This window comes from Drosophila biarmipes, chromosome 2R (genome assembly GCF_025231255.1).
Source record: "Drosophila biarmipes strain raj3 chromosome 2R, RU_DBia_V1.1, whole genome shotgun sequence".
NCBI lineage: Eukaryota > Metazoa > Arthropoda > Insecta > Diptera > Drosophilidae > Drosophila > Drosophila biarmipes.
Window position 1 is genome coordinate 18,619,905 of NC_066615.1, and position 26,020 is coordinate 18,645,924.

The window sequence follows — 26,020 nt, forward strand, 5'->3', positions numbered from 1 at the left end:
ATTATAAGCACGTACTACAAAGATATTTTTTATATGTGTCATTATCTCCTCTTAAGATACCTAAACTGTTCCTAAGATGAACTGAAAGTCCCTTGTAATTCCCAAGTGCTTTTTCTGCGCATCGTACTTATAAATAGGGAAATTTGTGCGAAATCGAATGCCCCACTGAACCTCGGTGGTCCGGGGTGCGGACTTCAAATCCGTAGTCGATTAGCGTCGAAGTGGTTCGATTCCACCTGGGGGGCGAGTATTAATTAATTGGTTTTGGTGCTTATTTTGTTTTCAAGCATGCTTTTTATTTTCAAAAACCCGTTTATATGGCATTGGCTGCCTTGACTATCCACGGACGAAGCACAGCAATGTCGGCATAGACACCGGGGTAGTTTTCGTCCGCACAGCGATAGCCCCAGGATACAATGCCCACCAGCTGGCTGTTGGCCACCAAAGGACCTCCAGAGTCGCCCGTGCAGGCATCCGCATCAGTGCTTGCGGCACAAATGGTTTCCTCGCCCACAAAATCCGCACCGTAGCCAAACTTCTGCGAGGCACAGTCTCCGCGATCGATGATTTGCAGCTGGGCCTTTCGAAGGGTGTCAGCGTAGGCTCCATTCTCCGTATAACCCCAACCCGTGACAGTGGCCGTCGATCCGCTCAAGGGACTCTCCTTGGCCAGATTGATGGCTCTGGTGGAGAGGCTAAAGGTCAGTGGAGTGGACAGGCGTAGAACGGCAATGTCGTAGTGCAGGAAACGGGACTCAAACTGCTCGTGGACTTTGTACGCCGCCACGGGAACCAAGGTGCCACCATAGTTGTGGTTCTGTGCCCCCACTCGCACCTTCATCAGGGTCACCGACTTCTCATACAGACAGTGTCCGGCCGTGATGACGATCTCCTTGCTGTAGATGACTCCTCCGCACTCGTGGCGGGCACTGATCTGAATGGACACCTGCCAGGGGGCGTTGCGGATCACCTGTTCACTGCCGCCCACAATCCGTCCATTGGTCTCCACATCGGCCCCTGCGCCGAGGAGCAAGAAGACTAGCACCGTACCCGCTATCCAGTAAACTTCCATTCCGAAAGCCAAGAGTAAACTGTTCGTATCTGTTCATGAAACCCCTTCATGTTCCTGACTGGGTTGTAAAAGTTAATCTCCGACTAATAGGATCTTATCGCTGGTATTATTGATACTGACGATTGGATTTGGTCGGCTCTAATCTTAACGAGCTTTTCTTTTCCGATAGCCAAGCCAGTTACCCAGGCAATCCTCGCAAACAAACTCATTCATACAAAAAACGTCAAAAACCATTTTCAACATCCGAAAACAAAATGGAGGATTGAATGATGACGTCGGAGGAGCTCATCCGTGCATCCGGGATGGAGAACTCTACGAGCTGCGCAACGATGCCAAGCTGCGGGCTGTCTATAGCACCCAGACCTACGAGGAATTCAAGTGAGTACCAAGAAGTGCAAAGGAGTAACTCCGCTCAAGCCATATGCCATCAGGGACATAGTAGACGCAGCTCATCTTCGCCCAGTGTCCAGGAGCGATAAGGCTAACGCGAAGACGAAGAACCGCCTTTGGAACTCGGCCGCCCGTGATTGATCAACTGACTATTTGCCCAATAAAGAAGAAAGCTCAGAGCTATAATCGGGAAGTTCGTTTTATTTCGCAAAGTTCTTAGGCGTTGCTGACCACCCAGGAGCGGAGAGCAGCGACATCGGCGTAGACACCGGGGTAGTTGGCGTAAGCGCAACCGTATCCCCAGGAGACGACACCAACGAGGACTCCACCGGAGACCAGAGGGCCGCCGGAGTCACCCTGGCAGGCATCCTTGCCGCTGGAGTAGGCGCAGATCATGGTGCTCTTGATCTGGCTGCCGTATCCGTAGGTGGAGGAAGCGCAGTTGGACTGGCTGACGATGTTCACGTTCACGTACTGCAGCTGGGAGGGGATGGAGCTGGATCCGTAGGACTGGGTGCCCCAGCCGGAGACGGTGGCAGCAGCGCCGTTGGCGGGGTTGGAGCTAGCCAGACCGATGGCCTTGATGGTGGAGCTGAAGCTCAGGTTGCTGCTGAGCCTGACGATGGCGATGTCGTTGACCATGGTGTTGGCGTTGTAGCCCTCGTGGTTCTTGAAGGAGGCAACGGAGACGGTGACGCCACCAGAGTTCCAGTAGGAGGATCCAGCGCGGACCTGCAGGACGGAGGCGGACACGGACTGCAGGCAGTGAGCGGCGGTCACGATGATGTTGCTGGAGTAGATGGAGCCTCCGCAGGAGTGGCTGCCACTGCGCTGCAGGGAGATCTGCCAGGGGAAGCTGCTGATGGTGGTGGTGGTGCCGCCGACAATACGACCATCCAACTGGGGCAGGAGTCCCTCGGGGACGGTGCCAGCCAGGGCGCAGGCAACTGCGGACAACAAGATCACGAACTTCAGCATGGTGCGAATCCAATGAGTTGCCTTCCCAAATGGACACCCCTTTTATACGGGGCTCCTATCTCCCGACTGCGCATTAATCAGAACTTTCAATTATTTTTATCACTCGCGTATTAGGAAAACCCAAAATAAAGCCTTTAGAGTGACCGGCAGATATTCCTCCACTCCAAAATGGTTCATAATCAAAAAACAAATAAGACCAAATTGGCATTTTTTGTTTGAAGAGCTATAAACGATACTTTTTTAAATGTTTCAGAAAAGTTGTGTAAAAAATCTGCAGTGAATTTTCTTTAACATTTGCCAATATGAAAAGCTGCGAATATAATTTGCTGATGTTTGGTAGTGAAACTTTTTTATAAGCCAATGTTTTTTTAAGCCGATAACCCAAAAACAAATATATTACATTTTACATTTTAGAAAGACCTTATTTTTTTTCCTATTAACTTTTTTAATAGCGAGTGCTTATCTAATAAGAGTAAATAAAAAAACTATTGGGTAATGGTAACAAACCTTTAAATTCTTCATTTAATCCAAATTTTTTGTGTGTCAGAGTACATATCACCAATTCTTTTTAAATGTCTTGGATAAGTCAATGACTCCTCGAAAACCTTTAATTTGTTGAATTAATTGAGTGCGCGAACGGTGAATAAACCACATTTTATTGATAAGGATTTTTTCGGGTTTTTTATAGGTGTTATTTGTCAATCAATACACTTTGTTCCCAATATTTCATTAAGTCTTAATCTGGTGGAGACAATCATGTACACATCCTTTATAAAAATAATGACAGCATTACTGTGCGAAATGTGAAATTTATAATTTTATTTTTATAAAAATTTTTTCTAGAATTCGAGATCAAAATTAAAATTCTTTTAATAAATATATTATGGCAAAACGACTAAAACTTTGTTCACTTTTGTAGCAGGCTTAGTCCATACCATTGACTTTGTCCGATAATGGTTGAATGGTTTTAGACATTTGAAGTGGGCGATCGAGATTTTTTCTTGAGTTTTAGGGCTTCGTTTCGAGTCGCGTGCTAATTTTATCAGTGATCCTCGAGCCAAAACCGCTTAAGAAAATATGCTAGTTAAATCGAGAGCAATTCTTTAGGAATTGTTAAATAATATTAAAATGTTTCTGACTTAATTACGATTTTTATCCCTGTTTTACTTATAAATAGATCTAACATAGTTTTGAGAGATTATTTTTGTTAAATGATCTCTCTTGGTTTTGGTTGAAAAAGTATGCAGTAAGTATGGTTGAAAAGTATACACAATAACAACCTGAATTCGGTCATGCCCTTTAAGTTTTAAAGTAAAGTCTATAAAACAAGATATATTAAAAAGTAGAAATATCTCGTCAACGTTGAAATATTTAATCAGTGCCTCCTTTTGGACGTTGGACACTGCTGCGAGTGTAGAACCCTTGAAGAATCCATAAGTGGAAGCGTGCCCAAGCGGTTGCGTATTAATATTGATTTCAAATAATATTCGCGAATCCTATCAGTTGAGGAATATCTGCCGGTCACTTCCACAAACTTATTTCGGGTTTTTCCGACAAGCAATTGATAAAAAATAATTGAAAGTTCTGATTAATGCGCAGCTGGTCGATAGAAACCCCGTATAAAAGGGGTGTCCATTTGGGAAGGCAACTCATTGGATTCGCACCATGCTGAAGTTCGTGATCTTGTTGTCCGCAGTTGCCTGCGCCCTGGCTGGCACCGTCCCCGAGGGACTCCTGCCCCAGTTGGATGGTCGCATTGTCGGCGGCACCACCACCACCATCAGCAGCTTCCCCTGGCAGATCTCCCTGCAGCGCAGTGGCAGCCACTCCTGCGGAGGCTCCATCTACTCCAGCAACATCATCGTGACCGCCGCTCACTGCCTGCAGTCCGTGTCCGCCTCCGTCCTGCAGGTCCGCGCTGGATCCTCCTACTGGAACTCTGGTGGCGTCACCGTCTCCGTTGCCTCCTTCAAGAACCACGAGGGCTACAACGCCAACACCATGGTCAACGACATCGCCATCGTCAGGCTGAGCAGCAACCTGAGCTTCAGCTCCACCATCAAGGCCATCGGTCTGGCTAGCTCCAACCCCGCCAACGGCGCTGCTGCCACCGTCTCCGGCTGGGGCACCCAGTCCTACGGATCCAGCTCCATCCCCTCCCAGCTGCAGTACGTGAACGTGAACATCGTCAGCCAGTCCAACTGCGCTTCCTCCACCTACGGATACGGCAGCCAGATCAAGAGCACCATGATCTGCGCCTACTCCAGCGGCAAGGATGCCTGCCAGGGTGACTCCGGCGGCCCTCTGGTCTCCGGTGGAGTCCTCGTTGGTGTCGTCTCCTGGGGATACGGTTGCGCTTACGCCAACTACCCCGGTGTCTACGCCGATGTCGCTGCTCTCCGCTCCTGGGTGGTCAGCAACGCCTAAGAACTTTGCGAAATAAAACGAACTTCCCGATTATAACTCAGAGCTTTCTTCTTTATTGGGCAAAAATTCAAAGATCAATCAATCTCGGGCGGCCGAGTTCCAAAGGCGGTTCTTCGTCTTCGCGTTGGCCTTATCGCTCCTGGACACTGGGCGAAGATGAGCTGCGTCTACTATGTCCCTGATGGCATATGGCTTGAGCGGAGTTACTCCTTTGCACTTCTTGGTACTCACTTGAATTCCTCGTAGGTCTGGGTGCTATAGACAGCCCGCAGCTTGGCATCGTTGCGCAGCTCGTAGAGTTCCCCATCACGGATGCACTGCAGGCAGCTCTCCCGCAGACGGATGAGCTCCTCCGACGTTATCTTCCAATCCTCCTTTAAGGTTCCCTCCATTGAAAATATTTGTTTACTTTTTTCGAACTGAGAACTGAATTTGTTAAGCACGGGTTGCCTGGGTAACTAGCTTTGCAAGATTAGAGCTAACTAAATCCAATCGTCAGTATCGATAACTATTTTCAGAGTTACATTTTCTTTTTCTCAAAAGCCCTAATATTTTATTAAAATTGTGTTGGATTCTAACGCCTGTCTGTAATCTGCAATCTGTAATCGGGCCAAACCTCAATGTTTTTACTACGTTCTACAGAAATTTGTATCTGCCCAATGCTTGTCAAATAATAATTTCATTGTTGGAGCAAAACAAGTGAATCATGAAATGTAAATGTATCTCGATACCCAGCCAAAATCTCTGATAGGGATGCAAGGAACTGAAATCCTTATCTTAAAAACAAATCGGTATGCTTGAGTTTTATTAAATTGAACTACGAATCACAAGGTGAAGCACAAACCCTATTTTTTATGTTTGAGATTTACAAATTATAGTAAAAGCAAGAAAGGCAAGCCGAAGTTTGTATACCCTTGCAGTTGTAAAAAAAATTACAATTTTTTTTTTCGAAATTCTTAAAAATATAATAATTTATTTTCCCAATATTATAAGATAATATGTCAAAAAGCCCAAAAGCTATAATTTGTATCATATTATTTCCCACCAATTATCGGATCGTTCCCACGATAGCTATATGATATAGTCGTTCAATTTTAATAAAATTTAATTCGAAACCCAAAACTAATTAAAAAATGTTATTTTCAAGCTTATAAGGTGATATGTTAAAAAACACAAAATATATAATTTTTATTTCATGTTTTCCTACTAATTTTCCGATCGTTCCTATGGTAGCTATATGATATAGTCGTCCGATTTAGAAAAAAATTTAATTCAAAACCAAGTAAAAAATTTTATTCCCAAGCGTAGGAGGTTATATTTTAAACAACACTGAAGATATAATTTTTCAATATTATTTTACCACTAATTTTCCGATTGTTTTTATGGGAGCTATATTATACATATAATCGTCTGATTTTGATAAACTTTAATTCGAAATTCAGAACTAATAAAATGTTATATCCAAGCTTAGAAAGGTATACGTTAAAAAACATGAAAGTTATAATTTTTTTTTAAATTTTTTCCCCGATAGTTCCTATGGAAGCTATAAGATATAGTTGTCTTATCCGGCTGGTTCCGACTTATATACTACCTGCAATAGAAAGAAGACTTTTGGGAAAGTTTCAGTCCGACAGCTTTAAAACTGAGAGACTAGTTTGCGTAGAAACGGACGGACAGACGGACGGACGGACGGACGGACGGACGGACGGACGGTCAGACGGACGGACGGACGGACAGACGGACATGGCTAGATCGACTCGTCTTGTGACGCTGATTGAGAAAGCTACAAATCATTAACAGAGATTTCGCCTGCCATAGATACGTTAGCCGGCAATCGGGAACCTGGCCCTAATGGGTGTTTTTTGTTGTATAAACTTTATAGTATATAATATAATGCTTTCATACACAGCTATGTATACCCCACACAACCATACGACTCTATAGTATTTGAAACCCGGAATATTTGTAATGACTTATAATTACCCCCTCTGCGCCTCAGCTAGGAAGGTTCCCAAATACGGCTCAGTAGTTCAGACTAAACAATAAACAATAACTCTTTGAAAAATGATCTTTTCTTGTGCAAAAATAAGAGCCACTGGTTTCTGTTCGTTTATGTTTTTAATCGCAAAGTTCTTAGGCGTTCTTGATCACCCAGGAGCGGAGGGCAGCGACATCGGCGTAGACACCGGGGTAGTTGCTGGCAGCGCAGCCGTATCCCCAGGAGACGACACCGACGAGGACTCCGCCGGAGACCAGAGGGCCGCCGGAGTCACCCTGGCAGGAATCCTTGCCGCTGGCAGCAGCGCAGATCATGGAGCTCTTGATCTGGCTACCGTAGCTGTAGCTGGAGGAGGCGCACTTGCTCTGGCTGACGATGTTCACGTTGACGTACTGCAGCTGCGAGGGGATGGAGCTGGAGCCGGAGGACTGAGTGCCCCAGCCGGAGACGGAGGCAGCAGCGCCGTTGGCGGGGTTGGAGCTAGCCAGACCGATGGCCTTGATGGTGGAGCTGAAGCTCAGGGAGCTGCTCAGCTTGATGATGGCGATGTCGTTGACCATGGTGTTGGCGTTGTAGCCCTCGTGGTTCTTGAAGTAGGACACCTTGGCGACGACGCCGCCGGAGCTCCAGTAGCTGGATCCAGCACGGATCTGCAGGGACGAGGCGGACACGGATTGCAGGCAGTGGGCGGCGGTGACGATCACGTTGGAGGAGTAGATGGATCCTCCGCAGGAGTGGCTGCCACTGCGCTGCAGGGAGATCTGCCAGGGGAAGCTGCTGATGGTGGTGGCCTGGCCGCCGACAATGCGGCCGTCCAACTGGGGCAGGAGACCCTCGGGAATGGTGCCACCAAGGGCGCAGGCCACGGCCGACAACAGGATCAGGAACTTCAGCATGGTGCGGATCGAATGAATATCTTTTGGGTCGAAAAGTGTGCTTTTATAGGGGTCGCTATCTGGGAGGGCGTTTAATCAATGGACGAGTGAGATCCCTCGTGGCCGAGGTGGATAACGAGGTGGAGTGGCCCCTGGCTGATAAGCTGATTACTTCTCGGTATTTGCTGGTCATATCGGTGGAGAAAGTGACGCAACAGTTATGTTAGAACTATCGCTGTCAATCAAATGGAAATCTTCGCTGCGGGGATTGTATATAAGGGGTCTAGATCCGGGGATCATCATACAACCCATTAAAATGTTGAAATTCGCGGTACTCCTCTCCGTTCTGGCCTGCGCCTTGGCAGGCACCATTCCCGATGGCCTCCTTCCCCAGCTGGATGGTCGCATCGTCGGCGGCTATGAGACCAGCATCGAGGCCCATCCCTACCAGGTGTCCCTGCAGCGCTACGGCTCCCACTTCTGCGGTGGTTCCATCTACTCCCACGACATCATCATCACCGCTGCCCACTGTCTGCAGTCGGTCGATGCCAAGGATCTGAAGGTTCGCGTGGGCAGCACCTACTGGCGCTCCGGCGGCAGTGTGCACTCCGTCCGCGCCTTCCGCAACCACGAGGGCTACAACTCCCGCACCATGGTCAACGACATTGCCATCATCCGCATCGAGTCCGACCTGAGCTTCCGCTCCAGCATTCGCGAGATCCGCATCGCTGACTCCAACCCTCGTGAGGGCGCCACTGCTGTCGTTTCCGGATGGGGCACCACCGAGTCCGGCGGCTCCACCATTCCCGACCATCTGCTGGCCGTCGACCTGGAGATCGTCGATGTGTCGCGCTGCCGCTCCAGCGAGTTCGGCTACGGCAGGAAGATCAAGGACACCATGATCTGCGCCTACGCCGCCCACAAGGATGCCTGCCAGGGTGACTCCGGTGGCCCACTGGTGTCCGGCGACCGTCTCGTGGGTGTCGTCTCCTGGGGCTACGGATGCGGTGATGTCAGGTACCCCGGTGTCTACGCCGATGTTGCCCACTTCCACGAGTGGATCGAGAGGACCGCCGATGAGGTGTAAATTCAGACAAACACTTGAAATAAATCGCAATTGAATCAGCTTTCGTATCTCTCACTCGCTTTTGGCCCAATTGCGTCGCAGGTGTAAGCCCTTTGACTTGAAGTCAGATAAGACCCGTCAGCAGGGGCCGTATATATAAGGTTGGATCGGCGGCATATAACCAAGCACTTGCTAGCAACGCTCACCATGCTGAAGATCGTGATCCTGTTGTCCGCCGTGGTCTGCGCCCTGGGAGGCACCGTTCCCGAGGGTCTCCTGCCCCAGTTGGACGGCCGCATTGTCGGCGGCTCGGCCACCACCATCAGCAGCTTCCCCTGGCAGATCTCCCTGCAGCGCAGTGGCAGCCACTCCTGCGGAGGCTCCATCTACTCCAGCAACATCATCGTGACCGCCGCCCACTGCCTGCAGTCCGTGTCCGCTTCCGTCCTGCAGGTTCGTGCTGGATCCACCTACTGGAGCTCCGGCGGAGTCGTCTCCAAGGTTGCCTCCTTCAAGAACCACGAGGGCTACAACGCCAACACCATGGTCAACGACATCGCCGTCATCCGTCTGAGCTCCTCCCTGAGCTTCAGCTCCAGCATCAAGGCCATCGGCCTGGCCACCTACAACCCGGCCAACGGAGCCAGCGCCGCCGTTTCCGGTTGGGGCACCCAGTCCTCCGGCTCCAGCTCCATCCCCTCGCAGCTGCAGTACGTCAACGTGAACATCGTCAGCCAGAGCAAGTGCGCCTCCTCCACCTACGGCTATGGTAGCCAGATCAGGAACACAATGATCTGCGCTGCTGCCAGCGGCAAGGATGCCTGCCAGGGTGACTCCGGCGGCCCCCTGGTCTCCGGTGGCGTCCTCGTTGGTGTCGTCTCCTGGGGATACGGTTGCGCCTACTCCAACTACCCCGGTGTCTACGCCGATGTTGCTGTGCTCCGCTCCTGGGTGATCAGCACTGCCAACAGCATTTAGGCGGATAGCCCTTGGGTTGGATGTAATAAAGTCCTTCAATAAAACATTGCAATACAGAAAATAACATCTTTATAGTTGGTGGTTGGGCTATGTAAAGGTGGAATGGGAGTCCTAAGTCGAAGACATGCAATTCAGATATCTTACAACTCTACCTAGATTTATCTAATCAAATCCCCGATCACAGAAACCGTAATCAAAGGACACAACACCTTAACGATTATACGGTAGGTCTTGTAAGCAGGACAAAAAGCGAAAAATTAAAAAACTTCAAAACCAATCTTATACCAGAAATATTCCACGATCAACATGTTTTTCTTTGCCTTTCGGTTTCGTAGAGTAGTACATTTTTATATTTCAACCTCGATGAGAACTCTTGATTAGGAAGTAGTAGTAAGAGAGTTCCTTAGTAGTAAAACTCATCCTTTTAAAAACTGTATAAAGGGAAGTCCAGAAAATCTAGACCATATTATCTAATGCAAACCTTATTACACCTTCCGTATTATTGAATAGATAGTAAAGAAACAGTTCTTGAGGTTGCTCGCGTCACTGCCCTTATCTTTTGTAAAGTTCACGGGTATTCACACCCGATAACTCGACGAGCCTTTGCGATTCCCCCTGATTTCAGTGGTCTCAAGTGGCTCGGGGTAAACATTTGCCCAGGACCGATGTATCTAATCAGCTTGGAGTGCATCGCGTGGCTTCAGTTCCACTCCGTCTTCCATTGATAAGTTGAGTGATGGTCTGGAGAGGTGCGGCAAGATTAATTAGCCGCAAAATAAGGGTGTTGATAAGATTGCACAGATTTGGAAACTGGGAGTCGCACGTTTTACCAAAACATGACTAGTTAAAATTAAGTTGCATGAATTGACCGCGGTTCTTTCCATAATATTTTTGAATCAAATGCAAAAACAATCGCAAACAATGTGCAAATTGTAATCTTCAATCCCCTGGTTGATAAAGTTGTTTATAAAAAGTGTCGTTATTAATTTATTTTTTAAAGTGTCAAAAATGGTTGGAAACTTGCTGTTGATGTTCGCCATTTCGTTCATAAGGCCACCCCTATGTTTGAGGGGTATTTCCAACGTGTCATTGCTTTGGTACCGCTCCAGTAGGTTAGTGTTTTACTGAGCCATTAAAAATTACCCACTGCTGATATAACCTACTTTTGGGAATTCCGGGTCATAAGAAACACCTAAAAACATTTTATATTAATGTGCAATTTCCAGTTAACCTCAATCAAGTAAAGGAGTGCCTTGCGTAACACTCATCCGAACGCTTAGACATACCATTCTATATCTAAAACTTTTATTGCCATTTGAAGGAATCACTTTCGACCCTGTAAAGTCTAAAACACGGAATTTTGTTAAAGCGCAAATACCAATTAATACATATAGTTTTGCATTCGTAACACTTATCGAAATGGCAAAGTCTTATTGGTGTCATCTTCTCGGTCGTAATATAGCACAGGTCAATATAATAAAGGTGTGTCTTGTTCAAAGCTCACCTAATCGCCAAGACATGGAGACCGACAAGGTCAGAACATGACTACGAGCCGAATCTATATCTTATAACACCCGTTGAAGTGCCGACTTCCGAGTTTTGATTGGCGCATTCTTTGATTGATAGCAAGGCCCCTTTGATAAGAGTCTTCCAGTGCCGGGTATGCTAATTCCCCGGATCAAAAGATCGACCGATAGTGTCAGTTGCCCACTCGAGGGTCACGTCCCACCCACTCAATCACTACAAACGCCCATGATCGAAGGTTATAAATGTTGGCCGTATCTCCACGATTGCTCAGTATTTTTCCAGAATGCACGGATTAGTGGTTCTTTTGGTTTGCCTGGCCGTGGGCTCCGCCTTTGCCGGCACCGTTGGCGTGTCCAACGCCGATCCCTTCGAGCGCGAGGGTCGCATTGTGGGCGGCCAGGATACTACGATCCGCGCCCATCCCTACCAGGTTTCGCTGCAGACCAAGAGTGGCTCCCACTTCTGCGGCGGCAGTATCATCGATGCGGAAACCATTGTAACTGCTGCCCATTGCCTGCAAGGAAGGAAGGCCGCCAAGGTGTTCGTGCGCCTGGGCTCCACGCTCTACAATGAAGGTGGAAGATTGGTGGCTGTGCGGGATTTGCTCTACGATGCGGACTACAGTACCAAGACCATGGAGTACGACGTGGGTATACTGAAGCTGGCGGAAAAGGTCGAGGAAACCGAAGACATTCGCTACATCGAACTGGCCAAGGAAACTCCGCCCACTGGAACAACGGCCGTGGTCACCGGCTGGGGCTCCAAGTGCTACTTCTGGTGCATGACCCTGCCCAAGACCTTGCAGGAGGTGTACGTCTCCATTGTGGACTGGAAGACCTGCGCGTCCACGGAGTACAAGTACGGCGAAATCATCTACGACAGCATGGTCTGTGCCTATGAGAAGAAGAAGGATGCCTGCCAGGGCGACTCTGGTGGTCCTCTGGCGGTTGGTAATACCCTGGTGGGTATCGTGTCCTGGGGATACGCCTGCGCCTCCGAGGGACTTCCTGGTGTCTACACCGATGTGGCGGCTGTGAGGGAGTGGATCCTGAGTTCCGCCGAAACTTTGTAGATATTTCTAATAAAAAATGGGGTGGTGCAAGCATACTTTCGGGGATTTTAGGGTATCGAAGAACATTTATTGAAATTCAAAAAGCTTCAAGACTAGTCCATTATTACCAAGCGCTTTGTGGGTATAATGCTATGATTTCCTAGTTGTTATATATCTGGAAACTTGGATGAACTCTGCATAGTTTCAGTAACTTAAAAACTTTACAAAGTAAATTTATACCTATAACTTATGTGAAAGGTAAAAATTAAAAATTAAATGCCTTAAATAATGTATATATGTTTCGCAAAGATTTCTCTTATTTTAAAAAAGCTTACAGAAAATATAATTTTTTTAAGCTTACTCTTTAAGCTTCTTTTTAAGCAGCTATCAAATGGTAGATTGATCCGATAATACTTGAATAAGACTAATTGATTGGTTATCACAGCGGCACAATATCATTATTCTTAGTCACCTATGGCTGTTTCAAGCTCACGACAGAACGAATTCCAAAGAAACGCTACTGCTCTCCAATGGCCATCTTATCGGTGTTCGACCAAAAGACATTTATTGACCAATTTGCGATATGGCCAAAGCTTCTCGTTGTTTTTGAAGAAGAAAAAAGTGCCGATTTAGTCACACATCGATCAACGAAATGAACAAAGTTCTGTTACGGATTTGTGCGGTACTGCTCCTGCTGGGCATTTCTTCCGTGGTGGCCCAGCCAGATGGAAGGATTGTTGGCGGTGCTGACACCTCCAGTTACTATACCAAATATGTGGTGCAGCTGCGCAGGCGCAGTTCCCCGAGTAGCGCCTATGCCCAAACCTGCGGCGGCTGCATCCTGGATAATGTGACCATAGCAACGGCAGCACATTGTGTCTACAATCGGGAGGCGGAAAACTTCCTGGTGGTAGCCGGAGACGATAGCCGTGGTGGCATGAATGGAGTGGTGGTGCGAGTTGCGAAGCTGATTCCCCACGAGCTCTACAACGCATCGAACACGGACAATGACATTGCCCTCGTGATCGTCGATCCTGCCCTTCCCTTGGCAACTTATGACACCATGGAGCCCATTGAAATTGCCTCGACTCAGCCGGCTGTGGGTGCCCAGGCCACTGTCAGTGGTTGGGGTTACACCAAGGAGAACGGCCTGGCCTCCAACCAGCTTCAGCAGGTTAATGTTCCAGTCGTGGATTCCGCAAAGTGCCAGGAGGCCTACTACTGGCGACCCATCAGCGATGGAATGCTTTGTGCCGGAGTTGAGGCAGGCGGCAAGGATGCCTGTCAGAGAGATTCCGGAGGACCTCTGGTTGTTGCCAATAAACTAGCGGGCATTGTTTCCTGGGGAGAGGGATGTGCGCGTCCCAACTATCCCGGAGTCTATGCAAATGTGGCCTACTTTAAGGACTGGATAGCCGAACAGAGAGCTTCTTATGCGACATTAAATTAGTGTTACTATACTGAATAATTATAAATTGGAAACTGATTTCTTTCTTTATATTTTTGTTTAATGACAATCTTTATTATTGTTTTGCGTTGCGAACTTATATAACATCAAATAAACTGCAGTTATCGAATCGTATAATATTATAGGGGTATAAACTGTCTTATGGGAATAATGACCATCGAGTCCAAACTTCAATTTCCTGAAAGGGTGTATACCTCTGTAATGCCAATCTATTTTGTGGTTTTGCATTTTAAAATCATATAAAATCCAAAGATTCTATATTCTACAAACAATAATCCAAGCAGCAAGAACTTTAACATTGTGTGGTCAAGTATTTAAAAAATTGTAGACCTTGTAAGGTTCAAATAAATAAAAAGTTTATATACCGGAATAAAATTCTGCCCCCAACATTTTTTTTAAAATGAATATAAAATTTGAAAACCGAAAACCAAATCCCAATCGTGTTGCCCAATGTTATAGCAGCTGACCATAAAGCCTAATCGCTCGTGGTTTCGAATGACCGTGCATATCCAGAATAAAATTTATGGTCTATATAGTCGGGTAGACCGTCAGATAAGCCGTGCAGTCGCCGGCCAAGAAGTTAGGGTCTTCAGTTCTCGATTCTGCGTGGCTTTGCAAACATGTCGCGCTCTTGGTTGGTCTGCTTTTCGGCCCTCCTCGTCTGCCTGGTGGCCCTGACGCAGGCTCTTCCCCTCCAGGAGGATCAGGACGAGAAGAGCGTGCCCGGCGGTCGCATTGTGGGTGGCTATGTGACGGACATTGCCCAGGTGCCGTACCAGATTTCCCTGCGCTACAAGGGCATTACCACGCCGCAGAACGCCTACCGTCATCGCTGCGGTGGTTCCATTGTGAGCTCAACTGAGATCCTGACAGCGGCGCACTGCATCATCGGCACGGTGGCCAGTCAATACAAGGTGATTGCCGGATCGAACTACCAAACTGGAACCGATGGCGTCATCACCAACGTCAAGGATATCTACATGCACGAGGAGTACTTCTCGGGAGCGGCCTACAACAACGATATCGCCATTCTGGTTGTGGATCCCCCACTGCCCCTCAACAACTTCACCATCAAGGCCATCAAGTTGGCCTCGGAACAACCGCTGGAGGGAGCGGTTAGCAAGATCAGCGGCTGGGGAACCACCTCCCCGGGTGGCTACTCCTCGAATCTTCTCCTTGCCGTCGATGTGCCCATTGTGAGTCACGACGATTGTAATCTGGACTATGAGAACTTTGGCGATGAGACCTATTACATCACTCCAGCCATGTTGTGCGCCGGCAAGCGGGGAGTCGGTGGTGCAGATGCCTGCCAGGGAGATTCCGGCGGACCCTTGGTGGTGCGTGATGAGCTCCATGGCGTTGTGTCCTGGGGCAACAGCTGCGCCCTGGCCACCCATCCCGGCGTCTATGCCAATGTGGCCAACCTGAGGCCCTGGATCGATGCCATTAGGGCCATTATAGCCGAATCCTAAATTTGTAAATAAACTGGCCTTCTTAGCCACGTGCTTTGGGATTTTCCAAATCTACAAGTTTATTGATTCTTTTTCCCAGACGTAATCGGCTTAAACATTGATTAGATCAACCTTGGGCAGGTGGATTGAGATTAAGTAACTTCCAAGAAATCAAAGTAGAATCTTGGTGATTTATGGCAGGCCCTAAAAGTATGCAATGTCTTTTAATATTACAAAATGTAGAAGATAGATTTTAGAGTGGACCAAAGTTCAAGTATAATCTTATATGTGGGGAATTCTTTTTTGTACAGATTATTTATAGTGTCTTAAATTTTTGCTTCTTGATAATGTTCTAAATAGCTTAGTCTATACAAACACAATTATTAAATAATCATCCGAAAATAATTGTTCTCTTTCAAAGAAAGTAAAGAGTTTAAGAGAAATCGATAATATTGGATACTTAAAGATTAACGCAAAATAGTCCACCAATAAAGAGGCAATCTCTTTAGGATTGACCTTATCTTGGCGGACCCTGTGTTCCCATTGCTATCACAAGCTATCTCGAGCACCGACCATTAAGTTAATCGATATGGTCATTGAATGCCGCCCCGTAGGGTGAAAATTGGCAATCCGTAATCAGTTCGATAGGAACCACACGCTCGTGCAAATCGTAGGAAATGACCAGGACCATGTGCATCCCGCTACTGCTGCTGGCCATCGGGCTCTCCTCCATTTCATCCATCGATGCACTGACCCAACCGGAGGCCATGATAATAAATGGCACCACGGTGGACATAGCCCGTCATCCGTATCTGGTCTCCCTTCGGTATCGCCGGGATGAGGAGTCGAGCTACAAGCACGAGTGTGCCGGAGTCATCATCTCGGAGCAGGCTCTGCTCACCAGTGCCCAGTGCATTGTTGACTTGCCCGAGGGCACTAAGCTCCTGGCTGTCGCTGGAGCAAATACTCGCAATGGAACCGATGGATTTATTTATCCCGTTGCCAACTGGACCCACCATCCGGACTACGATCCCATCACAGTGGACAACGATATCGGGGTCCTACTGCTGGACACTCCCCTGAACCTCACGCACTTTGGAATCAGCTCAATTGCCATCCGTCCGGAGCGTCCGGCAGTGGGTCGTTTGGCCACCGTGGCCGGATGGGGATATCGGGAGGAGTGGGGTCCCTCCAGCTACAAACTGGAGCAGACGGACGTTCCGGTCGTAAGCTTGGAGCAGTGCATCCAGATCTATGGCACGGGTGAGGTCACCGAACGGATGATCTGCGCGGGCTTTGTGACCCAGGGCGGCAGTGATGCCTGCCAAGGGGACACCGGTGGACCCCTGGTCATCGATGACCAGCTGGTGGGTCTGGTGTCCTGGGGTCGCGGCTGCGCCCGACCCAACTACCCCACCGTCTACTGTTACGTGGCCAGTTTTGTGGATTGGATCGAGGAGACCATAGCCGCTGCCGGAGCGCAATAAACACTGGCATTTTCACGACAATCGGTACGCTATCTTCAAGTGGCTACCGCCCGGATAGAGCTACCTAATTCAATAAAAATACCTTAATCAAACAAACAATATACTATGTTATCGACTGTATTGGTAATCTCCTTATGTAATTTTGGAGGCGCTAAAAAAGTAAGTGTTAAGTGAAGGCACAGGATATAACAACATTACAGGAAGTCAATTTTGCCCACATCCTTGTTGGCCTCTAGGGCCTCCTCCAGCCAATCGCGAACATCCGGAACGGAGCAATAGACTCCGGGGTACTTCTCCCGGGCGCAGCCCGTTCCCCAGGAGACAATGCCCAGCAGTTCGTTCTTGTAGACCAGCGGGCCACCGGAATCTCCCTGACAGGCATCCTTACCGCCGCCGGTGACTCCGGCGCAGAGCATTCGACTGGTCAGCATGATGGAGTACGAGCTCTTGCACTGCGTGTTCTCCACCACGTTCACGCTGACCTCCTGGAGGACGTCGGAGATGGTGCCACCCTCGCTGGTGGTTCCCCAGCCGGTCACCGTCACGGGAGTATCGTGTTCCGGACGCTCCTTGGCCAGCTCAATGGGCTGTACGGCATCGTTGAACTCGAACTCTCCATCCAGAATCAATATGGCCGCATCGTAGTCGTTGTTCAGGGTGCGGTACTTCGGATGGACGATGAACTCACGCACAGCCAACTCCTGCTGAGGACCAGTGGGGAACCAGATGTTCGAGGAGCCAGCCACAATGGTCAGGTTTGCCGGACCAGTCAGGGTGTTCACACAGTGGGCCGCACTGATGATGATGTTCGGGGTGGCAATAGAGCCACCGCATCGGTGATTTCCCCTGTACCTCATCGAGATCTGATGCGGATAGTGGGTGATGTTCGTGTCCTGTCCGCCGACAATGCGTCCATCGAGCTGAGGTATCACAGCCTCGTCATTCCGGGGAATGGGATCTGCCAGGGAGCAGCTCACTCCGAGCAGCAGAAACGCAACCAAAATCCGTGACATTTTCGAGCAACTGAACGCAAAAGCAGCGCCATGCGTAGATTTATAGAATAGCCTTATCTACCGGCTGTAGATTGCGGTTGGATTGACCATTACTCGCTAATCTAACGATAGTTGTCGCAATCAAGGAAAAGACATGGACAATGAGCTGGTCATAAATCTTGGTCAAAATTCTGGCTGGGCTTTTCCCTACGCACGGTTTCTCTTTCGAAGCCATGACCTTGCAAGTTGTTCGCGTCAGTCGATAAACCTATCATTAAATATCTCGCTTTTCTCATGCTTAAGCGCATAATTTCGGTAGCTTTCACTCACTATCGCTTTCTAAGAATATTGATAAGTTCCCATGGCTTTTACAGCTGTGTTTTTCGGAAAGAATCTTTAAAGCCTAAAAGTAGGCTTTCTTTCCCCATTAAAAAAACCTTTCTTTAGTCTAACATATGTCGAAGTTTTATTTTATATCTTAAATCTAAGTCATTTACACTGGGACTAACACTAAGATTGCACATTTCCGGCCCAAGACTGCTTACGTTTATCACAATACGCATCCGTTACGATACTACACGATATAATATGATGATTGATTGCACTTAGACTTCTTGGGGCTTGGGTTTCTGGTCCGATATTCTGTTGGTACCTGCACTTTGCGTATTGGATGCAGCTTCCAAGGGTTCACCTCCTACTAGATAATAATACTTACTGGCTAGCTTAGATCTAACAAAATTGCACCTTGTGGTTTGGCAAGAATCTCCGAGTTATTGCACTGATTGTTGCTACATTGCGTTCCTTAGTCTTAGAATGTAAGTCTTTCGTCTGCGTTCGATATTGCACGTCCCTAGAAACTAGTTATCCTCTAGGCGGTTCTTATTCTAACTCTTCCTAATCATCTTGTAGAGCACGGAGTGCGTTTCTATGCTCTCCGCCCCGGACTCCCACATGTCCTCCGCATTGGTCTCCTCGTCCGTTTCCGAGGATCCACAGCAGGTGCTGTGTCCGCGACCATTTTCATCGGAGGAGTAGGATGACATGGTGGTGGTGCTGCCCCGCACATTTCGCTCCTGGGAATTCGCTTGAGAGTGGGAACGGGTGAGAGTTTTGTCGGAATCCGCATCGCTGAGATCGCCGGCAACGACTGCCATGTTCTCCGGCGACCGACGACTGTGACCCGGGGAGACCATGTGTTCGAGATCCTCGAAACGATTATCGTTGGGACCGCTCTCCTCCTCGTTGTCCTCGATGGTGTCCACCCGTATGATCTGTCCCCGCCCGGACATCATCTTGAAGTTGTACCGATCGTAGACATTCCGCTTGTACAGCTCCGTGGAGTCAGTGCTCATGTAGCCGCTGTCCAGTTGTCCGAAACGCTGTTCGTAATACGTCTGGCTTCCGGCTTGTCCCAGTGCAGCCGACTGAGCAGCATCCTCGATTATGGAGGCGATGCCGTCATCCTCCAAGAATCCGGCGGCGTTTTTGCTGCCATACGTCGGCGCTGGACTCTGGCTGGGACTGAACTTGTTGGCCGCCATGGTCACGAACTTTCGCCACGCGTTCTTCAGGTCCTTTGCCTTCTTGGCGCGGTCCTTCAGTCCGATGGCAATCTGCATGCCAGCCGTGAGCTGGGCCTGTTCGATCTCGCAGCGATAGACGGTTTGTACGTTTCCGCCGGAAGTGGCACTTCCGGAACTGCTAGCCGCCCGCTGGGGATAGGCAATGCCCACGGGCACTCCGGCATTGCGATACATCTCCTTGGTGCGCTCGGAGAGATGGCCACTGCTCCGATTGGAACGGGAGCTAATGGACAGGGCATCGAACTGAGCGAGATCCACCACCTCCTTGAGACTCTTATTGCCGCTGCTGAACTCCGGCTCGGGGGCCACTTCCTTGGGTGCATCCTGACCTCCTTTTGAGGCCTCTTCCCGCTGACTCTTCCGCCGATTGAGATACTTGGTCAGACTGTAGTCGTTGCGCAGGCTGTTGATCTTCTTGTTGTACATCCCTTCGTAGTCCTCCTCCGGTGATTTACCACTGATCTTGGCATTTTTTGAACTCTTTGTATGGGTTCTCTCCTCGGTGGTCGCCGATATAGCACTGGACATGGTGTTGTTGCAGGAGTTCTCGAACTCCGAGACCCCAGTGACCTCCGTGATTTCACTGTGCAGGCTGTAGGCATCCTCCTCTTGGGCGCCCGGCTGCTCCGTCGAGTTTGGAGGCGGTGGGGGAAGTGGTCGCTTACCCTGCATCAGAGGTGGGCAGTAATGCTGATTGGCCTTCGGTCGGGTGGGAGGAGGAGGCTTATCCGCCAGCTTGGGTGATGAAATCGTGATGGTGGTCTTGTTCACATTTGTCACATCCACCACCGAGTGGGTGGGTGAGGTCTCCATGAGACGCTGGCGACGAGAGTGCTTGGCCTCGAGGGTGAGAATCCGACCCTCTTCCTCCGCCGGCTGTGGCACCTTCTTCTCGCACTTGCTGCTTTCCTGGACGATCAGCGGTGATTCGTAGATCTCTCTCAAGTTGCGAAACGAGTTACTGGAGCGCAGGATGAAGGAGGCGGTCCTCGGCTTGATGGCCTGACTGGGAGCAGGACTCAACTGGCGACTCAAATCGGGCAAGGAGTTGATCTGGCTGAAGTCCGAGTCCATGGGCTTGTGGCCATCCCAGGCGGATATGTCGCAAAAGCTCTGCTTCTTGGGCTTGCGATCCAGGGTGTCCGGCTCGAACTGATCGCTATCCGTGCGCTCCAGATCGGAGGGAGGCTCGTGCTCCACCTCGATGGTCATGCTGCCCCGAAAGGGAGTATCATACTTGATGCGAGCCGCTGCCTCCTTTTGCCTCTGCTGCTGGGCAGGATGGCCATGTGGGTGCTGGTGCTTCGCAGCCAGACGCTTCTTCATCTCGCCCTCCTTACGAAATCCGTCCAGGCGGTCGTACACAGTGTGACTGATCTCCATCTCCTCCTCGAGTGGCAGAGCTGTGCTCAAGCTGGGACTCAGCTGGGAACTCACATCGGAGGATGGTGAACTGGAGGAGTGGGAACTCTTGCGCTTGCTGGGCTCCAAGCGCTCCAGACTATCCGTCTCGTAGTCCACGATCAGATATTGCGGAGACTTCCTCCTGTAGATCGGTGAATCTGGCTGGAACTGCTTTAGGGACTTTCGGCTGAGGGAACTATAATCCGGAGTGGGCACCGATGGAATGCTGCTCTGGGTGCTGCTATAGATGTCCTTGATCCGCTTCTCAATGGTGCTATCATAATCGGGCGTTGGTATATGCGCTGCATACTCCCGTTTCAGGGAGTCGTAGATGACCTCCGCCGGCTTCATGTTCCTCAGCATATTGTAGTGCTGCCGGTCGAAGGAGGTGAGCGAGGTGGGCGTCGAGTTGGCGGCGGCGAACTGTTCCAGGACCTCGCTGCGCTTCCTCAGCGACTTGGAGCGACTGGAGGCACTGCGCAAGGAGGCCGCGGGCGAGTCGGCCAGCATGAACTTGGGATTGTTGTAGATTTCCCCGCCAGTCTCTGCAAATCCATAGACATTGGCGGCCACGGAAAAGGCGGAGAAACCTTCGTAGGTGCCGCCCACAGATGTCTTGGGCTGTGTAGGTGACTGTTCCGGACTGGTTTTGCCAGGGCTTCGACTGGACTGCATACTAGGAGGCGGTCCTGGCGAGTTCGACTTTCCAGGACCCTCTTCTGTTTGAGATTTCTGCATAGGAGGCGGCGGTGGCTTTTCCTTGGGTGCAGTTATCTCCTTTCTCAGGGAGCCCTTGTTGGGCGATCCGGATGCCTTCTTTGCCGCCGTCGGTGGAGCAGGTCTGTCGAGGGTCTTCTGAGCCGGAGTGGCATCGGAATTGGGCACACTTTGAAGCCATTGCTCGATGCTGTTCCGCTTGTCGCCCATTCCCTTAGCCGCCAAACTCTGCTGCAGCGGAATGTTGAACATGGTGGGTGAACTGGAACTGGAGTCCGGATGCTGCTCCTCGGGAATTATATTTAGAGAGGGTTGATATCGCTTCGAGGCCATCTTGTACTTGGCAATGGCGATTACCTCGCGAATCTTCTGCAGAAACTCAATGGCAGCTTGGGGCGGTTCCTGCAACAAAGCAACAAAAGGTTATACATATTAAATCTGCATTTAGTTTTCCATAAATATATTTTTTTATTTAATATTTTATTATTATTTTTTATTTTTAGTTTATTAAGTTCCTTGGTAATGTAATGTAATGGTTACAAATTAAAGCAAAGTAAACTTACCGCCAGTAAATGAGGCTCAAAGTAAGCCGGATTGAAGTACAGCTTCTTGCGCACATTTCCGCTGACCATGGCACGCAGGTTCTCCAGCTTTTCCTCGGTCATGAGCTCATCAATGACGGCCACATTTTCAGGGGGCAGGCACTCGTTATCCTGCAGGAAGTCATCCACATCCATCGCCGCATTATCGGCACCACTCGCTGGTTTTGGCGACTTACTGAGCTGTGGATGCACCAGCACGGAAGTCTGTAAAGGATACCATTTTTATCTTGAACTTTCAGATTTATTAATCCAACCCACCTTGATCTTTTCCTCCATTTCGCACTCAGAGTTCGAGTTGGAAATATCGCTGGCAAACCCGGAATTGTGTTCCCTTTCGCTCAGCTGCGGGAAATGTTGCAGCAGGGGATTATTTTTCACAATACCCATGTCCTCCTTGAGACTGCCGATACTGGTGCGGGTATTGGACTCATTGCCATTGCCCAGGCCCATGCTATTGGAGGAGTATATACTGCCAACTCGGCTAAAGGGCGCTCCATAGGTCACTTGATCGTTCTTGGGATAGTTGATATCATTTGCCAGGTTATCCAGAGAATGCCGAGAATTGTGTCGCTTTCGCTTCTTCATGTACAGATACAGAAACACTGAGGCCACATAGATGAGGCCCAGGAGAAGACTGCAGATCCCAATGACGACATACTCCCGCATGGTCATCCCATCCGAAGTGGAGGCCAAAGTCGTGGAGTTGGCCGGTTGAAAGAAGACCTCGGGGACGTCTGTTTGGGGGTGTTAGGAGTTAAGTGAGTTTGTGAATGGGAGAGGATTTCTCAGTAGACTTACTGTGCGCATATTTCACGGGACTGCCGTTCACCCGGAAGGCCACACAGGGCGAGTGAACATTTCTGGGTGGCATGAGTGGCTCGCCCTTTACGTGACTGCTAGCATTCATTGCCACCGTCATATCGCGACACACCAGGTGCACCACAATCAGGCGACCCTGCATTTTCTGGCGAAGATCAGCTTCCCCCAGCCACAAGAGGAAACTGCGACCCTCATCGCGGAACATTCGAAAGGGGTAGTCGGTGTCTACGGGGTTCCGCAGATCCGACCAGCCATTCGAACCCAGATACTGGGCGCCGGTTACGGCGCAAACGGGTGTGTGAATGCCTATTACAAATAGAAATAAAAGTTTCTTATCATTATAATATTAAAAAAAAATATATAGAAATAAAATAAATTAAATTTAATATAAACAAAAACCTCTTTCCAAAAGACAAAGACTTTCACAAATTAAAATATCAATATAAGTCTGTTTAGATGAGCTGTCCATCAAAATAGAAAACTATGGATATTTTATAAAACAGGATTAACAAGTAATTTCTGCGATGATAATAAGTAAAAGTTTGATTTAATTAGTTACAAAAAAAATATTTATTAGATTTAAGATGCGTAAAATAATACTCCTTCAATTATTTGAATAGAATTATTCAAAGGGAGCTAGTTTTTCAAGCCAGTAAACGCTTCTCTTCTCATACCAACCTCTTAACTGAAAGTCGTACAATGATTTAATAATGAATCAGACTACTTACTGGCAAAGCTGATCTCCCTGCTGGGATAGATGATCTGACCCTTGAGCGGCAGGAAGACGAAGGGGATCTTCTCCGACGAGGAGCCACTCACGAAGGGCGACAGGGAGCACTCTGCAACAATGGGCGGAGAAATGGGAAACGATTAGGGCAGCTTGAGGTGTCTGGGGTGGTGGGAAAGTAAGCTCGAAATGTCGGCGATAACGATCGGCGCTTATCAACTACGAGTCGGAGTCGGCAGTGAAACTACATATTTGCGCTGTTGTTTTTCCGGCCAGCCCAGCTCTTACTTTCTTGGTCCGACTGGGAGTCCGATTCCGATGGCAATTCCAGTTCCGATCTGCGAGTCGGATTCCAGGCCTGAGCTAGACCCCGAAATGGCAGCGGTATGAGACTGTTTACGTTGGCAGACGACGAAAGACGGGCGAAAGTTTCCTTTCATTCATTAGCAGCGGGGAAACAAGCGATTTGTTCAATAATAATAACATTTTTTCCCTCTTTGCGTCACGTTTCGTTTTCATTCTGCAGCCCTGCACAATTTCAGTGGCGGTTATTACAGCATTTCTTTCGTTCGGCTGGGACTTTTCAAGTTTTTTCGTTATTTTCCTTCAGTTGGGCAACCATTGTGCTCGGATATGACAAAACAATGGATGGATGTGGAGGGGGCCTCACATGTGGGAGCGACTCCCACCGCGAAATGGAGCACACAATTTGCCTCGAAATTGGCGGCAGGCTTCCGCAATGCACACACACACTCACCATGGATGTCGTCCACGCAGATGCCCAGATCCTCGCGATAGGCCCTTTGGTAGGGCAGACATCGGCAGGTGCATCCGGTCTCGCCGCTCGCATCTTGGTTCTCCATTCGCCCCCGACCCTTTTGCATCTTGAGGCGGCGGGTCAGGAGCTCCATTTGACCGCCGGCCAGAGACGAGGTCGCCGGATTGAGTCCATCTATGGATTGGGGTGAGATTTTCTTGGCTTATGACAGGCACCCATTACCATGCTAATCCATTGCTTACCGTTGCCTTGACCGCTTCCATCGCCGGCCAGACGCACCAGCGAGGCTGTGCCGCTCGAGAGTCCGATGCAGGTGTCCGCGTTGCAGGCAGTGCTCAGACCTGCGGAGCGAAAGCATTAAGATGGATTGAGTCGGGACTTCACAACATCTCCAGCCGATTGACGGCTAATCAGACCCCACCAGACCGGACCAGGCCTTACTGGCAAAATTAATGCTGCTGTCAGCGGATGAGCCACGAAAAAACCACCGCATCATCCAGCCGAACTGCCACATGCCAAGGCAACTGTTCGATGGCAGTGACACTGGCCATGCATTTGGAGAAATAAGCAAGTCTTTGGCATTACTATCTGGGGAATTACAAATGTTCTAAAAGTGTGGCTTAAGCTGATGGTAAAACCCTAACTATTTTGTTATATTTAAGAAATTCGCTGGGTAATAGTCACGGAATAAAATTTTACCAATGGAATTTTGGCATTATATTAAAAGTTCTTTAAAACCCCAATATAAATTTTTAGGAGTTTAAGATCAGTTCTGTTATAAAAGCTTAACTTAGTAAAGGAATGATTCAATTTTCCATAGGCTTCACACCTTCATCATGTTTATTCTAAGTGGCCTGTCTGAGTTTAGTATCCCATATTTTTGGCATAACAACAAAGCATTTTAAAATGATGTTGGTCAGAAAAGCTTGCTCCATCTTATAAAATGTTATCAAATATTCGTCATACTACTATTCATCATCTACAAGGTAGGTTTCTTTCAAACCGAGCCCTTGCTATTTATCACCATAAATATGTTAATATGTGTCTAGCACATTTATTTTGCTTTCACTTAACAGTTAGGAACATAGCTTATCGTCTGAACAAAAGAACATTTATTGCCTAGTAAAAGAATTGTTAAATTGGACTTAAACTAGAAGCCATTTACACCCACTCACTTCGATTTTCGGACTGACTTTAATGGCAACTACTAGGTGGCAATGAGAAATGAGTCGATGATTCAAGCCCCTTCATCGCATTGTATTCCACCTGATTCCAAGTGTATAACTCACCGCTCGTGTGGAAGGTATCGCCGTCGTGCTGTCGCGTCAGATTGACGAGCTGCCCGTTGGTCTGCTGCAGTTCCTCCAGCAGCAGGCTGGCCGGCATCAGTGGCCCCTCGCCGAGATCTTCGCTGGCATAGTGGGTCCTCACCCTCGGATGTGGCGGCGGTCGGGGTGCCGAGGTGGGCGTGGCAGGCGGGAGGAGGGCGATGAAAGTGAGCAGAAGGAGCAGCGGTAAGGATTGGAGCCGCATCTTAACAGCAACATAGCTGGATGGAACGCACTCTGGGGGATTCGGCGGTGCAGCTGCAACTGCTTGGGCAGAGGGGAAAATAAGAAAAGAAAAACA

At 48.8% G+C, this 26,020-nt stretch overlaps 14 protein-coding genes and 1 non-coding gene across 19 annotated transcripts; 9 read left to right on the forward strand and 6 right to left on the reverse strand.

Annotated features, from left to right (window-relative positions):
* The first annotated feature begins 159 nt into the window (after window positions 1-159).
* On the forward strand, window positions 160-246 carry Trnastop-uca (transfer RNA opal suppressor (anticodon UCA)). Its single transcript has one exon. It is a non-coding gene; the product is annotated as a tRNA-Sec (tRNA).
* A 25-nt stretch (window positions 247-271) lies between these two features.
* Window positions 272-1,072, reverse strand: LOC108023092 (trypsin iota). Its single transcript, XM_017092352.1, has one exon. The coding sequence runs from the start codon at window positions 1,070-1,072 to the stop codon at window positions 314-316; it is 759 nt and encodes a 252-aa protein (XP_016947841.1). The 3' UTR covers window positions 272-313.
* Window positions 1,073-1,107: 35 nt separating this feature from the next.
* Window positions 1,108-1,648, forward strand: LOC108022081 (coiled-coil domain-containing protein 103). Its single transcript, XM_017090925.1, has 3 exons — window positions 1,108-1,143; window positions 1,242-1,450; window positions 1,504-1,648. Exons 1-3 carry the CDS (start codon window positions 1,108-1,110, stop codon window positions 1,601-1,603), a joined length of 345 nt encoding a protein of 114 aa, XP_016946414.1. The 3' UTR covers window positions 1,604-1,648.
* On the reverse strand, window positions 1,644-9,077 carry LOC108022950 (trypsin delta). 2 transcript variants are annotated; one of them, XM_050887170.1, is made up of 2 exons: window positions 8,997-9,077; window positions 1,644-2,321 (listed from the first exon to the last, which is right to left on the reverse strand). In XM_050887170.1, the coding sequence occupies exons 1-2, from the start codon at window positions 9,014-9,016 to the stop codon at window positions 1,679-1,681; spliced, it is 663 nt and encodes a 220-aa protein (XP_050743127.1). In that variant the 5' UTR covers window positions 9,017-9,077; the 3' UTR covers window positions 1,644-1,678. The 2 variants fall into 2 exon arrangements, with proteins under 2 accessions (XP_050743127.1, XP_016947655.3); XM_017092166.3 differs by lacking the exon at window positions 8,997-9,077 and having other exon boundaries at window positions 1,644-2,443.
* On the forward strand, window positions 4,098-4,903 carry LOC108023057 (trypsin delta). The gene has a single exon (XM_017092305.3). The coding sequence runs from the start codon at window positions 4,106-4,108 to the stop codon at window positions 4,865-4,867; it is 762 nt and encodes a 253-aa protein (XP_016947794.2). The 5' UTR covers window positions 4,098-4,105; the 3' UTR covers window positions 4,868-4,903.
* Window positions 4,898-5,338, reverse strand: LOC108022410 (coiled-coil domain-containing protein 103-like). Of its 2 annotated transcripts, none has more exons than XM_050887171.1 (2): window positions 5,099-5,338; window positions 4,898-5,037 (listed from the first exon to the last, which is right to left on the reverse strand). In XM_050887171.1, exons 1-2 carry the CDS (start codon window positions 5,257-5,259, stop codon window positions 4,998-5,000), a joined length of 201 nt encoding a protein of 66 aa, XP_050743128.1. In that variant the 5' UTR covers window positions 5,260-5,338; the 3' UTR covers window positions 4,898-4,997. The 2 variants fall into 2 exon arrangements, with proteins under 2 accessions (XP_050743128.1, XP_016946784.1); XM_017091295.3 differs by having other exon boundaries at window positions 4,898-5,045; window positions 5,099-5,330.
* On the reverse strand, window positions 6,967-7,777 carry LOC108022668 (trypsin beta). The gene has a single exon (XM_017091737.2). The coding sequence runs from the start codon at window positions 7,760-7,762 to the stop codon at window positions 7,001-7,003; it is 762 nt and encodes a 253-aa protein (XP_016947226.1). The 5' UTR covers window positions 7,763-7,777; the 3' UTR covers window positions 6,967-7,000.
* Window positions 8,049-8,868, forward strand: LOC108022667 (trypsin epsilon). Its single transcript, XM_017091736.3, has one exon. The coding sequence runs from the start codon at window positions 8,058-8,060 to the stop codon at window positions 8,826-8,828; it is 771 nt and encodes a 256-aa protein (XP_016947225.1). The 5' UTR covers window positions 8,049-8,057; the 3' UTR covers window positions 8,829-8,868.
* LOC108022666 (trypsin alpha) lies at window positions 8,987-9,849 on the forward strand. The gene has a single exon (XM_017091735.2). It carries the CDS (start codon window positions 9,015-9,017, stop codon window positions 9,783-9,785), a length of 771 nt encoding a protein of 256 aa, XP_016947224.1. The 5' UTR covers window positions 8,987-9,014; the 3' UTR covers window positions 9,786-9,849.
* A 1,746-nt stretch (window positions 9,850-11,595) lies between these two features.
* LOC108022158 (trypsin theta) lies at window positions 11,596-12,656 on the forward strand. The gene has a single exon (XM_017091000.3). It carries the CDS (start codon window positions 11,596-11,598, stop codon window positions 12,382-12,384), a length of 789 nt encoding a protein of 262 aa, XP_016946489.1. The 3' UTR covers window positions 12,385-12,656.
* A 346-nt stretch (window positions 12,657-13,002) lies between these two features.
* Window positions 13,003-13,950, forward strand: LOC108022157 (trypsin eta). The gene has a single exon (XM_017090999.3). It carries the CDS (start codon window positions 13,016-13,018, stop codon window positions 13,811-13,813), a length of 798 nt encoding a protein of 265 aa, XP_016946488.1. The 5' UTR covers window positions 13,003-13,015; the 3' UTR covers window positions 13,814-13,950.
* Window positions 13,951-14,428: 478 nt separating this feature from the next.
* Window positions 14,429-15,360, forward strand: LOC108023073 (trypsin zeta). The gene has a single exon (XM_017092324.3). It carries the CDS (start codon window positions 14,452-14,454, stop codon window positions 15,301-15,303), a length of 852 nt encoding a protein of 283 aa, XP_016947813.1. The 5' UTR covers window positions 14,429-14,451; the 3' UTR covers window positions 15,304-15,360.
* Window positions 15,361-15,939: 579 nt separating this feature from the next.
* LOC108022995 (trypsin eta) lies at window positions 15,940-16,856 on the forward strand. Its single transcript, XM_017092224.3, has one exon. The coding sequence runs from the start codon at window positions 15,960-15,962 to the stop codon at window positions 16,767-16,769; it is 810 nt and encodes a 269-aa protein (XP_016947713.1). The 5' UTR covers window positions 15,940-15,959; the 3' UTR covers window positions 16,770-16,856.
* A 14-nt stretch (window positions 16,857-16,870) lies between these two features.
* On the reverse strand, window positions 16,871-17,782 carry LOC108022994 (trypsin delta). Its single transcript, XM_017092223.1, has one exon. It carries the CDS (start codon window positions 17,780-17,782, stop codon window positions 16,964-16,966), a length of 819 nt encoding a protein of 272 aa, XP_016947712.1. The 3' UTR covers window positions 16,871-16,963.
* Window positions 17,783-18,238: 456 nt separating this feature from the next.
* Window positions 18,239-26,020, reverse strand: LOC108023099 (uncharacterized). Of its 3 annotated transcripts, none has more exons than XM_050887952.1 (8): window positions 25,681-26,020; window positions 24,634-24,732; window positions 24,371-24,565; window positions 23,615-23,725; window positions 22,866-23,192; window positions 22,326-22,801; window positions 22,029-22,247; window positions 18,239-21,867 (listed from the first exon to the last, which is right to left on the reverse strand). In XM_050887952.1, the coding sequence occupies exons 1-8, from the start codon at window positions 25,922-25,924 to the stop codon at window positions 18,646-18,648; spliced, it is 4,893 nt and encodes a 1,630-aa protein (XP_050743909.1). In that variant the 5' UTR covers window positions 25,925-26,020; the 3' UTR covers window positions 18,239-18,645. The 3 variants fall into 3 exon arrangements, with proteins under 3 accessions (XP_050743909.1, XP_016947852.1, XP_050743908.1); XM_017092363.3 differs by having other exon boundaries at window positions 22,029-22,271; XM_050887951.1 differs by having other exon boundaries at window positions 22,029-22,271; window positions 24,371-24,592.